The 15,000-nt window shown below is 44.5% G+C and overlaps 1 protein-coding gene across 1 annotated transcript in view; it reads right to left on the bottom strand.

Moving 5' to 3' along the window:
• Window positions 1–15,000, bottom strand: part of CSK (C-terminal Src kinase) — a 178,227-nt gene that overhangs the window by 74,254 nt on the left and 88,973 nt on the right. The window contains exon 2 of the mRNA XM_077471049.1: window positions 11,680–11,757. Coding sequence (XP_077327175.1) covers window positions 11,680–11,694 — 15 coding nt within the window. The 5' untranslated portion in view covers window positions 11,695–11,757. The remainder of the gene's footprint in view (window positions 1–11,679; window positions 11,758–15,000) is intronic.

The raw sequence follows: 15,000 nt of genomic DNA, 5'->3' as shown, positions 1-15,000 counted from the left end.
CGACTTGAGTGAGGCAACTTGTACACGACTTGAGTTAAGATCACAGCGCGACTTGGGACGACTTCAACACGACTTGTGATGACTTCAACCTGACTTGGGACGACTTACAAGTCGCCCCAGGCCAGGCGACTTTTGCCGTGGCCAAGCAGAGAATGAGCTCAAGGGGGAACTCCACGCCAAATTTCTGCAAAAAAATTTGGCGTGGGTTCCCCCTCCGAGAGCATACCAGGCCCTTAGGTCTGGTATGGATTCCAAGGGGAACCCCCTACGCCGAAAAAACGGCGTGGGGGTCCCCCCCAGATCCACACCAGACCCTTATCCGAGCACGCTACCCGGCCGGCCAGGAAAGGGGGTGGGGACGAGCGGGCGCCCCCCCCCCCTCCTGAGCCGTACCAGGCCGCGTGCCCTCAACATGGGGGGTGCCCTCAACATGGGGGCGGTGTCACATGGGTTGATGTCACATGGGTTGGTCACATGGGTTGATGTCACATGGTAAGGGGGCTGGGTCACCATGTGACATCAACCCATGTGACATCAACCCATGTGACACCGCCCCATTGTCCCTATATAAGTGGCAGCGGAGCGCGTCCCTGGCATTCCGGCCGGAGAGCTCGTCGAGTCAACATCTCCAGGAGAAGAAGAAGGAGAAGAACGGAAGGCGGCGGCGGCGACAGAAGACCGGGCCACCGCCTGTAAAAGAGCTATAAGAAGGCGCGGTGGCCCGGCAGAAGAACCGAAGAGGGGGACAAGACCCCCGAAGTCGGAAGAGGAGGCCGGCGGCGAGGAAGAAAGCCGGACTCCTCCGCTAGCAAAAGAGCTACAAGAAGATAGCGGAGGAGTCCGGCGAGAAGACCCCCGAAGACGGAAGACCCCCGGAGCTGTGCAATAAAATATTTTAACCCTGTGTTGTGTTTTTTTTTGTACTTTATTTCACAGGTGAATGGGTAGGGGTACATTGTACCCCATACTCATTCACATAGGGTGGGGGGCCGGTATCCGGGGGCCCCCTTATTAAAGGGGGCTCGCGGATTCCGATAAGCCCCCCGCCCGCAGACCCCGACAACCAACGGCCAGGGTTGTCGGGAAGAGGCCCTTGTCCTCATCAACATGGGGACAAGGTGCTTTGGGGTTGGGGGGCGCACGCCCCCCCCTCCCCCAAGGCACCCCCCCATGTTGAGGGCACGCGGCCTGGTATGGCTCAGGAGGGGGGGGGGGCCGCCCGCTCGTCCCCACCCCCTTTCCTGGCCGGCCGGGTAGCGTGCTCGGATAAGGGTCTGGTGTGGATCTGGGGGGGACCCCCACGCCGTTTTTTCGGCGTAGGGGGTTCCCCTTGGAATCCATACCAGACCTAAGGGCCTGGTATGCTCTCGGAGGGGGAACCCACGCCAAATTTTTTGCAGAAATTTGGCGTGGAGTTCCCTCGAGAGCTGATAATTCTGTCAGAGTCGCCTCCGTATAGACGGAGATCCGACTTGGAGGCGATCTCCATTGAAATCAATGGGTACCGGTCGCCTACAAGTCGGATAGAAGTAGTACAGGAACCTTTTCTGAAGTCAGAGCGACTTCAGTAGTGTGCATTAAGACGGCTCTCATTCAATTACATTGCTTTTTAAATGTTGTCCGACCTGAGGCGACTAGGGGCGACCTGAAGTCGGATCAGGAGTTGCCCCTGTGTGAATGGACTCTTAAGCTTTGACAATAAAACCTGAAAGCGGATTAGTTTCTATGCAGAGCTGCACCAGATTCTGTGTGCACCAGTTTTAGTAAATCTCCCCCATGAGTCTACAATACTGAACTTTTCACAATAGTCTAATGTTCTGAGATACTGAATTTTGGGTTCTGCCTAGATGTAAGCAATAATCAAAATTAAAAGAAAGAAATGCTTGAAATATATCACTCTGTGTGTAATAAATCTGTCTAATACAGGTATTTGCTCCCACTTCTGGCAAAAGATCACCACAGTATTCACAGCGATCTACACCATGTCCCAGAAGACAGCAGGGCCCACTCAAAATGTGCAGTGCGACTCGCGCAGTAGGGAACCAGGCTGTTAAGTCATAAGGCTTCACTTCTTGATTCCCCTACTAGCAATGCTGGTGCCTGCACCTGGAGCCAAGGGGATAGATCGGCTTTGGGTGTAGACATCGCAGGCGTCCTGGACAGGTAAGTGTCCTTATAAAAGTCAGCAGCTGCAGTATTTGTAGCTCCGAACGTTTAACAATTTTTGTTTAAGGTCGAACTCCGCTTTAAAGTAGCACAGATATGAATGGTACTCATTGGAAGTCATGGGGTACGACCTGTCATGCGGCTTTGCAGTCCCAAGTCTCAGGACAAGTCGCACAAGTGTGGAAGGGGCCTTAACAAGCTGAACCAGACAAAGTGTTCATTGTGTTTATTCAACTTAGGAGGAGACCGCCTGGTTTTACACAGAGAGGGAAGTAAAAGTCGTCACTTTTCTTTAACAAGCAGGAAAGTGCCTGCATAGGTATTTGCATCCCATACTCATTTACAAACTATACATAGAAACAAGCCTTTTAAAACACTACCAAACTCTGATATGACTATTTGCATTAATCTGATAACATTCACATACAGTATCTCACAAAAGTGAGTACACCCGTCACATTTTTGTAACTATTTTATCGGATCTTTTCATGTGAGAACACTGAAGAAATTACACTCTGCTACAAAATAAAGTAGTGAGTGTACAGCTTGTATAAACAGTGTCAATTTGCTGTCCCCTCAAAATAACTCAACCCACTGCCATTAATGTCAAACCTGCTGGCAACAAAAGGGTGTACACCCCTAAGTAAAAATGTCCAAATTGGGCCCAATTAGTTATTTTTCCTCCCCAGTGGCATGTCATGTCGTTCGTGTTACAAGATCTCAATTGTGAATAGGGAGCAGGTGTGTTAAATTTGGTGTTATCGCTCATACTGGTCATTGGAAGTTCAACATGGCACCTCATGGCAAAGAACTCTCTAAGGATATGAAAAAAAGAATTTTTGCTCTATATAAAGATGGCCTAGGCTATAAGAAGATTGCTAAGAACCTGAAACTGAGCTGCAGCACGGGGGCCAAGACCATACAGCGGTTTAACAGGACAGGTTCCACACAGAACAGACTTCACAATGGTCCAAAGAAGTTGAGTTCAAGTGTTTAGCATCATATCCAGAGGTTGTCTTTGGGAAATAGACGTATGGGTACTGCCAGCATTGCTGTAGACATTGAAGGGATGGGGGGGGGGGGGGGGATTTGGGGGTCAGCCTGTCAGTGCTCAGACCATACACCACAAACTGCATCAAATTGGTCTGCATGGCTGTCGTCCCAGAAGGAAGCCTCTTCTAAAGATGATGCACAAGAATGCTTGCAAACAGTTTGCTGAACACAAGCAGACTAAGGACATTGATTACAGGAACCATGTCCTGTGGTCTGATGAGACCAAGATAAACTTATTTGGGTCAGATTGTGTCAAGCATGTGTGGCGGCAACCAGGTGAGGAGTACAAAGACAAGTGTGCAGTATTCCAACATAACCCCAAAACACACCTTCAAGATGACCACTGCCTTGCTAAAGAAGCTGAGGGTAAAGGAGATGGCCTGGCCAAGCATGTCTCCGGACCTAAACCCTATTGAGCATATATGGGGCATCTTCAAAAACGGAAGGTGGAGGAGCGCAAGGTCTCTAACATCCACCAGCTTTGTGATCTCATGGAGGAGTGGAAGATGATTCCAGTGGCAACCTGTGAAGCTCTGGTGAACTCCATGCCCAAGATGGTTAAGGCAGTGCTGGAAAACAATGGTGGCCAAACAAAATATTGACACTTTGGGCCCAATTTGGACATTTTCTCTTAGGGGTGTACTCACTATTGTTGCTAGTGGTTTAGACATTAATGGCTGCGTGTTATTTTGAGGGGCCAGCAAATTTACACCGTTATACAAGCTGTACACTCACTACTTTACATTATAGCAAAGTGTCATTTCTTCGGTGTTGTCACATGAAAAGATATAATAAAATATTTACAAAAATGCGAGTGGTGTACTCACTTTTGTGAGATACACCTCTAGGGTGCCTCCACTATAAGTCTACCCGAGTCTGGGTCCTCAGCTTTGTAGCAAGCAATAATGAGTAAGGATCATTTAGGGGAGGTGGCCTGTGTCCTGTAGTGTATGGCAGAACACTGCATTCACAATGGTCATCCAACTGGTAAAACTTTGGAAAAGTATGACAGTAGACCAGATGGAGGCCCTACACAGTTGAGCAACAGAGGCTTGGAGCCCAAAGGCCCAGGATACTCCAACAGAGGTAATGAAGCAGGCAGGTAACAGTGCAGAGGGAGGTTTTTGTTTAAAGAGCACAAGCTCTTGTAATCAAATTCCTTATCCGGTGTGCAAAGAAAGATTTTGAAGCAGGGTGACCTTAACCAGGGAAGGAACAAATAGGGAATTAGTTTGTCTAATGGAAGCAGTAGCTTTTAGGTACACCTCAATTGCTCTAGGCAATTCGAGAGAATTCCTTTGGATGTTTAGGAGCAGGGCACAAGGATGGCAGAACAATGTATCCAGGATTAGACTCAGGTTTCCAGGCACAGGGAAGGCTGAAAAGCAGATTTGTTGAAATTGATCACCCAGCCAAATGCCTGGAACAGCGGTACCGTCTTTTGAACATTTACTGAGATTTGTAAGGGAGAAGAATCCTTCAGGAGAAGGCGTTCTAGTTAGCCTGTCACTCGAATGCCCCGAGTTCTGAGGAGGTAAAAGCAAGAGTGATAAGATCTTTGTGAAAACCTTTAGAAAATAGGATAGGCCGAAGGGCAGTGCAACAAGCCGTTAATGGTTGTCTGTCACTGCAAAATGTAGAAATTGCTGATGAGATGGGTAAATAGGAACATGCAGATAGGCATCTTGAATGTCCATGAAACGCATGCACTCTCTCCATCTCAAAAGGCAATTACTGACTTAGTGGATTCCATGCAAAATTTTGGAATTTGATGCAATCTGCTGAGGGATTTTAAATAAGTTATTTGTTTGTCTATTAAAAGTCAGCCGCTACAAAAAGTGTAGCGGCTGACTTTTAATAAACAGCCACTCGCCTGTCCCACGATCCAGTGGTGTACTCACTGCAACCATGTTCTCCCCGAGTCCTCCGCGCCAGAATCTCTACTATGGGCACCCATCTGTGACAGCTTATGGCTTCACATCAGGGTGCCCACCGCACATGCCCGAGTGGTGCTGTGTTCTGCGACTGGTCCCGAAGTCTTCTGGGACCTGTCATGTGTTCCCAGAAGACTTCAGGAAAGAAAGCTTTCGGTTCCCAACACCTAAGGCATCTGGAACTGAATTTGGAGCAGGTATCTGTCAAAATCAGGTTCCCGCTCCCCCCTCCTTCCCAAAAGCACAGTTTCACAAATGTGAGCTAGGGAGGATGCCTTAAAGCGGAAAATACACTTTTAGGAGGAACTCTGCTTAAGTTCAGGATAGGATGTTTACTCCTCTTTGGGCCTTGGTACTGTGAACAGGTTTGAGTAAAATCCTTTGAACCTCTCCTGTGACAGGACTGGGCATTCTGGAAATCAGACTGTACTTGGGAAGTTTTTGGTTGATATGAAAGAGAAAGAAGCAAGGGGGTAGACTTTTGAACTCTAACTTATACCCTGTGGAGAAACCACTGACTGAACCAAAAAATCTGGGACATCTCTTACCCAGAAAGATGTAAACTGCAATAGACATCTCCCCACTCTAAGGAATGAGTGCACCCCTTCTTTTTGAAGGGGGCATAGGGAAGACTTGGTGGACTATGTTGGCTAAGCCTGGTGCTGAATGGTTGAACTTTAGGTTGAAGCTTGGAGTGTGCAATTGTTCTGCATTTTGAGGAGCTAGGGTCGCCTGATGAGGGTGGATTTAGTATGCTTACCTTCCCACCCATGACCTCCAATGAATTGGCCAAGTGCCTCACCAAACAAATGTCTTCCCGGGAAGGTCATATGCTTGACACCATTTACAGGCACAACCTTCTGTGGAAATCTTCAGCACCCTAAGATTCTGTGCATATGAATAGAGATTAGAGACATTCTGTATATTTGTCTCAAGAGGTGTCCCAAAGCATGTTAAAGTGGAGGGCCACCCTGAAAACACATTTCACCTTATCCTCTCCCTTTTAATGTCCTAAAAATCATTCTGACAAAAAAAAAAAATTCACTTATCTGGAACACTCTGTTGCTATGCAGAATCTGCTAATCTGCTTTGTTCCTCTTCCGCTGTGATATTTTTCCTTTCCTTAGTTGCATTGCTTCATGGGAAATGAGTGTCAGTTTCCCATGAGTCTGTGGGCTGGACTGTGCTGAAATGCACAAGGTTTTGCCTTTGTTTATGTTTCTTGCCATCACAACGGGGCGGGACTTCCTACGACACCGCCCGTTGTGATGATAACCTGTGGGGTTGATGGCAGTGTTACTGCGCATGCGCGAGATCGGCGCTCGAACGGGCGGTGCATGCTGGTCCATCAGCAGCACCGTATCCTGGAAGAGGATGCCTGTGGGCATGTGAAGATGACAACAGGCAGCATGACTTTTTATAAGTTATATTATGCAGAGAAAACGGACAGAATGTATTTTAAAACCGAACAAGTGATCTAATTGACCATGTTAATGATTGTCATTTTGCAAAAAAATAAAAAAAGGTTGCAGACAGTGGAACCCCCGCTTTAAGGCAAGTGAAGACAATTGTAATTGCTCAGCAACAGAATGGTCCTGAAATACAGGGGTTGCAGTCTTGTATACAGAACTAGCAGGGAGAGCTGGCTACAGGGTTTAGCCTGCCAGGTGGAAGAGCAGCTCAAAGTTTGTCAACTCTTTGAAAGGAGGAACATCTTCAATAGGTACAGTGAGATGTTTATTTTGGACAGAAACAACATGAATTAGCTGACTTTTGGACTGAATAGGGCACAGCAAAACGTTCTAAGCGCGTAAAAATCCTTTCAGGTGTGACCCAATTGATATAAACTACGCATTCTATTTTGTTCATGAACATAGAATAAGCCACAAGTTTTTGTAGGTATCTCTATGCCCAAAGAAGCGAGGCAAGATGGAGGAGAGTCAACTTGCACAATGTCAAGGATTTTGCAGACCGAGCCAATGAGCTTATCAACAAGCAAGCATGTTGTGTGAAGCTCCTTCAATACATTGGCAATGTGGGTGGAGAGAAATATTCGACAGCTTCCTCCAACACTGCCACCTTCTATGATAAGCATAACATGGTGAGAAATGGGGAGAAGAAGAGGCAGGGCATTTTTGTGCCCTGAATAAAGATAGTTGTATTAAAAGGACAAGTATAGCCAAACCTATTTTGGCTATACTTCTCCTGGGATCACAGGAGTGCAGTTCATTTTGCATTTCTGTGACCCGTTTATAGAGGACAGTGGGCAAGAGCCCTGTTGACTGATGTCACAGAGCCAGTCCTGGACTGGCAGCTGGCTCAGCCCCCCAGTGAGCCACTAATTCAGAGCCAGCTGCTCCCTCCACAGCTCAGCGCTCCATTGAGTGCCGAAGGGCCACCAGCTCTCTGCTCACTGAAGGCTGAGAACTGAGGGATCAAAAACCTCTGATGATTTGGATCTCAGTTTTAGATGCAGCATTGGATCGATGCAGCATTGGATCGATGCAGCAGATATAGATATATATATATCCCTCTCCATCTCTATATACACACACACACACACACACACACACACACACACACACACACACACACAGTATCTCACAAAAGTGAGTACACCCCTTACATGTTTGTAAACAAGTTATATCTTTTCATGTGAAAACACTGAAGAAATGTACAGCTTGTACAACAGTGTAAATTTGCTGCCCCCTCAAAATAACTCAACACAGCCATTAATGTCTAGACCACTAGCAACAAAAGTGAGTACACCCCTAAGTGAAAATGTCCAAATTGGGCCAAATTGGCCATTTTCCATCCCCAATGACATGTGACTCGTTAGTGTTACAAGATCTCAGGTGTGAATGGGGAGCAGGTGTGCTAAATTTGGTGTTATCACTCTTCTACTGGTCACTGGAAGTTCAAGATGGCATGTCACGGATCTGAAAAAAAAAGAATTGTTGCTCTACATAAAGATGGACTGGGCTATAAGAGGATTTCAAAGACCCTGAAACTGAGCTGCAGCACAGTGGCCAAGACCATACATCAATTTAACTGGACAGGTTTCACTCAGAACAGTCCTTGCCATGGTCGACCAAAGAAGTTGAGTGCACGTGCTCAGCGTGATACCCAGAGGTTTTCTTTGGGAAACAGACGTATGAGTGCAGCCAGCATTGCTGTAGAGGTTGAAGGGGTGGGGGGGGTCAGCCTGTCAGTGCTCAGACCATCTGCTGCACAGTGCATCAAATTGGTTTGCATGGCTGTTGTCCCAGAAGGAAGCCTCTTCTAAAGATAATACAGAAGAAAGCCCACAAATTAGTTTGCTGAAGACAAGCAGACTAAGGACATTGATCACTGGAACCATGTCCTGTGGTCTGATGAGACCAAGATAAACCTATTTGGTTCAGTTAGTGTCAAGTGAATGTGGTGGCAACCAGGTGAGGAGCATAAAGACAAGCGTGTCTACAGTCAAGCATGGTGGTGGGAGTGTCATGGTCTGGGGCTGCATGAGTGCTGCCAGCACTGGGGGAGCTAGTGTTCATTGAGGAAACCATGAATGCCAACATGTACTGTGACAAACTGAAGCAGAGCATGATCCATTCCCTTCAGAAACTGGGCCGCAGGGCAGTATTACAACATGATAACGACCCCAAACACACCTCCAAGATGATAACTGCCTTGCTAAAGAAGCTGAGGGTAAAGGTGATGGACTGGCCAAGCAAGTCTCAAGACTTAAACCCTATTGCGCATTTGTGGGGCATCCACAAAAATGGAAGGTGTAACACAAGGTCTCCAACATACATCATCCTTGATGTCGTCATGGAGGAGTGGAAGAGGACTCTGGTGGCAAGGCACTGCTGGAAAATAATGGTGGCCACACAAAATATTGACACTTTGGGCCCAATTTTGACATTTTCACTTAGCGTTGTACTCTATTTTGTTGCCAGCAGCTTAGACATTAATGGCTGTGTGTTATTTTGAGGGGCCAGCAAATTTACATGGTTATACAAGTCGTACACTCACTACTTTACATTGTAGAAAAGTGTCATCACATGAAAAGATATAAGTTATTTACAAAAACATGAGGGGTGTACTCACTTTTGTGAGATACTGTGAGATAGAGATATATATATATATACACACACACACACACACACACACACACAGTTGTGCTCATAAGTTTACATACCCTGGGAGAAATTATGATTTCTTGGCCATTTTTCAGAGACTATGAATGACGATACAAAAAAAACTATTCTTTTTCACTTATTGTTAGTGTTTGGCTGAAGCCATTTATTATCAATCAACTGTGTTCACTCTTTTCAAATCATAATCACAACAGAAACTACCCAAATGACCCTGATCAATAAATTTACATACCTAGTTCTTAATAGCGTGTATTACCCCCTTTAAATCAATGACAGCTTTTAGTCTTTTGTGTCATTTGTGGATGAGGCTCTTCTCAGATGGTAAAGCTGCCCATTCCTCTTGGTAAAAAGTCTCCAGTCCCTGGAAAATCTCGGGCTGTCTTGCATGAACTGCACGTTTGAGATCTCCCCAGAGTTGCTCAATGATATTGAGAGGTCAGGAGACTGAGATGGCCACTCCAGACTCTTCAATTTATTCTGCTGTTGCCAATGACAGGCTGACTTGACCTTGTGTTTTGGTTTATCATCATGTTGGAATGTCCAAGTACGTCCCATGCGCAGCTTTTTGGCTCATGAATGCAAATGTTCCTCCAGTATTTTTTGATAACATACTGCATTCATCTTGCCATCAATTTTGACCAAATTCCCTATGCCTTTGTAGCTCACACATCCCCAAAACATCAGCAATCCACCTCTGTTTCACAGTAGGAATTTCGTCCTACGCCTTGTTGACTCCTCTCCAAATGTAGCGTTTATGGTTGTGGACAAAAAGATCAATTTCGGTTTCATCACTCCAAATGACTATGTGGCAGAAGGTTTGAGGCAATTTTCCCAGCAGTTGTGGCTGAAATTTTAGTTTGTCTACCTGATCGTGGTTTGGTTTCAAGAGAACCCCTCATCTTCCACTTCTTGATTAGCGCTGAACACTGCTGATTGGCATTCTCAATTCCTTGGATATCTTTTTATAGCCATTTCCCCATTTTATACAGTTTAACTACATTTTCCCGCAGATCCTTTGGCAATTATTTTGCTTTCTGCACAATACAGAAACCAGAAACATCAGTGCAGCACTGCATGAAAGATGCAAGGGTCTGTCAGGAACCCAGAAACTCACTGACCTTTTATACACACACTAATTACAAACAAACAGATCACAGGTGAGGATGGTTACCTGTAATAGCCATTCAAACCCCTTTGTGTCAACTTGTGTGCATGTTAGGCCAAAATCATCAGGGTGTTTAAACTTTTGATCAGGGTCATTTGGGTAGTTTGTTGTCATGATTTAAAAATAAACACAGCTGATTGATAATAAATGGCTTCAGACTTCAAACACTAACCATGAATGAAATGTTTTTGTTTTATTCATACTAGGAAAAATTACCAACAAATCATGAATTCTGCCAGGGTATGTAAACTTATGAGCACAAGTATATATATATTGCATGCCTTAAGTAAAGCTAGAATCAGTTTCAAAGACTGGTGTTAAAACTGGGTCCTGTTCCGGTACAAAGGATGCACTCTGAGGCTGAGAGTTGTGCAGGCAATCGGCAGAGTAAATGTTCACCTGCTGTTAGAACTGGCTCCCTTTCACTTGTTCTCTGCCATGTCTACAATTGAGGGTATTGTAGAGTGAGAAAGATAGGGTAAAGATGTCCTTAAGGAGTACATGAAAACCCATATGTAAACTGTACTGCTATGAATCCTCATGGTGAAAGGGTGAGAGGAAAGGCATACTTTACAGCGGCAGAAGTGTGAGACCAGTAGAGTGACAGGGTGGCCCGTTACCAGGGTGGTAGTGAAGGACCACAGTCCTGGCACTGTATAGCACCCCTGCAGATAAAAACACTTTTCATGAAGTGTCAATGCCCCATGCAGAATCCAGTGCCACACAGCAGCATTACAGGCCACCCCCAGTGTAGGGTCCAGGTACTGCTCCCAAAGTTTTGCCCATGTTACACTGATCTGGATACACCGCCCATGTGTTGGTGTTCGTGAAAAGCATGGGCTGGTTGAAGAAATCTAAAAAAATAATGGAAAAATAAACTAGTGATGCTGATTTATAGGGGGAAGGAGAAAGGGTCCATCGCCTTCAGACACTAGTAAGACATGAGGACTCTCAGAGTGGAGTAGTGCTATTGGGGAGGTGCCCCAAGGCAGCATGTCATCAACAGCCAGTGTCCAATCACTTGAAGGTACGAGCCTATAATCCATGGTTTATGAATACTGTTACATGGGTCCTGTATGATTAGGACATGTAAACCCACTAAAGCTGTCCTCTAAGGAAAAAACACTAAATACATAAGGCAACATGTAAATCTAATTGCATGCAGGCCAGAAATTGATTAGTAAATATTCAAAGTATTAAAAAAGACCATACAAACCTGCACCACCGACATGTTGGGAGTAAGGCTTGGGAAAGGTCTCTCAGAGAGATGTTAATTGACCAAGTATCATCAGACCTATAAAATACAAAAACAAGAAAAGTGTAAAAAAAAAAAAAAAAAATGTAGCAGTATAACTAGTCCATACAGTATTTGAAAGCAACAAAGCAAGAGATTTTTAACCATGTGTACATCTTGGAAAGACTTCTCCTCAACCAACCACTGGTACTTTATTCTACTGAAAGCTATAACCAAGTCCTTCAGAAGTCGGTGTCAGTCATTTTGACAGACCAAAACTTTTTCAGGCTTCTTTTATAAAAGAACAAATTCAGTAATGAAAGTGGGCTGGGTACAACATGGACCTTAAACAGTTTTATTTTGGCTTCCATACTTTGCAAATAATTCAAAGCTACACTGGTGACTGAATATATGGAGACTTGCTGGCAGTCATTTTATTTGAAGCACTCTGACATTTGTATGTTGTAGAGCTGCATGATTCTGGCTAAAATGAGAATCACCGTTTGCTTGGAATAAAGATCACGATTCTCACAACGCAACATCTTTTACATCATACAAAAAAAAATCTGTGCCAACTTTACAGTTTAGATTTTTGTTTTAATACATTGAAGTGTATTTTTCCCCGGGAAATTGCGTTTAAAAAGACCGCTGCGCAAATACAGTGTGACTTAAAATATTGCAACAACTGCCATTTTATTCTCTAGTGTCTCTGCTAAAAAGAATATACAGTATCTCACAAAAGGGAGTACACCCCTCACATTTTTATAAATATTTTATCATACCTTTTCATGTGACAACACTGAAGAAATGACACTTTGCTACAATGTAAAGTAGTGAGTGTACAGCTTGTATAACAGTGTAAATTTGCCACCCCCTCAAAACCACACAACACACAGCCATAAATGTCTAAACTACTGGCAATAAAAGTGAGTACCACCCTAAGTGAAAATGTGCAAATTGGGCCCAAAGCATCAATCTTTTGTGTGGCCACCATTATTTTCCAGCAATGACTTAACCCTCTTAGGCATGGAGTTCACCAGAGCTTCACAGGTTGCCACTGGAGTTCTCTTCCACTCCATGAGGACATCACAGAGCTGGAGGATGTTAAAGACCTTGAGTTTCCCCACAGATGCTCAATAAGGTTTAGGTCTGGCAGTACATGTTGGCATTCATGGTTCCCTCAATGAACTGTAGTCCCTCAGTGCTGGCAGCATTCATGCAGCCCCAGACCATGACACTCCCACCACCATGCTTGACTGCAGCAGGGTTGCCAACCACCAGTAAAAATTTACTGAAAATTTGTAAAAAACAGATTTTTTTTACAACTGCCAGTAAACATCAGGGGCTGATAATTTCATGCTGTGTTGACTTCTTAATCAAGCAAATTACTTTGTTATAGGCAGTAGTGTATTTTTTTTGTGCTGCCCTAGGCCTGACTAAACTCGTGCACCCCTAATTTAAATATGATCTAACCCTTCCTGTCAAGGCCACATCCCTTGCAGTTTAAGACTCGGGAAATAGATTCCCTTAATTTGCATAGAATTCCTCTCACTTCCCATTTGGCTATGAGGCAGGAAGTGAAGGGCAATCTCTGCAATGGGACAAGCATGGTAAAAAAAAATTAAACTGACTGGGGCTATAACCCTCCAGTACTCTTAAAAATGACAAAAGAAAAAAAGTGTTTGACTTAACATAAAATCTGTTTCTCTGAAGTTCATTGACAGACACAGCGCTTCCTTATTCAGAACCATAGGGTTATATCGCCCCCTACACAAGTAGGACACTAGCAGAAAAAAAAAAGAAGATGACTTGGCCATGCCCATGGGCAGTCCTAGGTGATATACACCCCCCTCTCTGCAATAGGTCTTCAGTTTTGCCCCAAGCAGTGTCAGAAGCATTAAAAACTACATAGAGGTGAGGTGCTGTTTGTCAATGAACTCAAAGAAACGGATATTACAGTAAGTCAAAAATACAATTTTCTCATTCGTTCATTGACAGACACAGCGCTTCCTTATTCAGAACCATAGGGACGTCCCAAAACAGTGCCAAACATGAGGGATGGGACAACAAAAAATCCCAAGGCTAACACCAGGTCAACCAGGTGACAGGCGCTCAAACACAGAAACAAACTGGAGCCCAACCTGAACAATACCCCTTCAAGAGGGAATAGACCCTCTAAACAGCAGCCTGCAACACCTTGTGGCCAAAAGAAGCATCCTAAGATGCCAACACAGCCACATTGTAGAAATTTGTGAAATTGTGCACCGACGACCAAATGGCCACCTTGCAAACCAGCGGAGCTGACGCCCAATGATGGAAGGTCCCAGAAGCAATAAGCAGCAAAGTAGAATGCGCCTTAACAGGGAAAGGAGGAACCCAAGTCCTGATAGAATAGACCAGAGTCATAGTCTGTCTGAGCCATCTAGAAAGGTCACAGAAGCAGCAGAAAGTCCCCTTTTTGGCCTGTCCATGATCACAAACAGTGAGTGATCTCCGAATGGGCCCTGTGATTGCCAAATACACCTGAATCGCCAGAACACATCTGGGACATGCAAGGTAAATCCCTTAAGACATTGTGACCTGGGACAAAGGGAAGGCAAATCTGAAGTGCGGGGTTGCAGGATTTGGGGCTGATCTGAGGCATGACAGTGCAGGATGTTAATTTGTCACTGCTCAAGTAGTTTACAGCATACTTTATAAAAAAAAAAAAAATAATCCTTTTTCGTGATTGAAAGTGTGAAATTGAATTTTTTTTGTACAAATCGGCACGCTCAATTTCTTTGAAAACATTTTTCAGCACACTGTGCTCAAGAAAGTTGCCTACCCCTGGTCTAGCAGACATCATACATGAAAGGGTTGCTCATACAAATGCTATCAGCAAAGATTCTTTTTTAGAGTTGCAAGCTAAAAATTACCAGCCACACTGAAGGAAGTGGGTTTGTGATGCAGAGTGGAAAGTTTGCAACACCCACAATTATAAAGATGGCTGTTTGATTCTGCCTATTGTTAGCAATACCGTATGTAGAGATATAGTTCAGCACATTGGTACAGAACATAGACAAAATCAGCCGCCTCTGTGTACATAGCTTGTGTAAAAGAGCTCACAAGGTCCCACAGCATAACAGCTATAGTTTTATTGTAGTATGTACTACATATACTGTATTTCATTTAGTAATAAAGACTGCGCTGAATTTAATGTCTGTACAGGAGCAGAACCAGAGGCAGCTGTAAAAATGGGGTAAACTAAGTAAGTGTAATCAATCATGAGAAACCATTTAACCCTTTTTATTACACAAACTTTTC

The sequence above is a fragment of the Lithobates pipiens genome, unplaced genomic scaffold, assembly GCF_037356315.1.
Source record: "Lithobates pipiens isolate NorthernLeopardFrog02 unplaced genomic scaffold, aLitPip1_a1.2 Scaffold_8, whole genome shotgun sequence".
In the NCBI taxonomy this organism is placed as follows: Eukaryota; Metazoa; Chordata; class Amphibia; order Anura; family Ranidae; genus Lithobates; species Lithobates pipiens.
The sequence above is the reverse complement of the archived record's forward strand: the minus strand, read 5'-3'. Positions and strand labels throughout refer to the sequence as shown.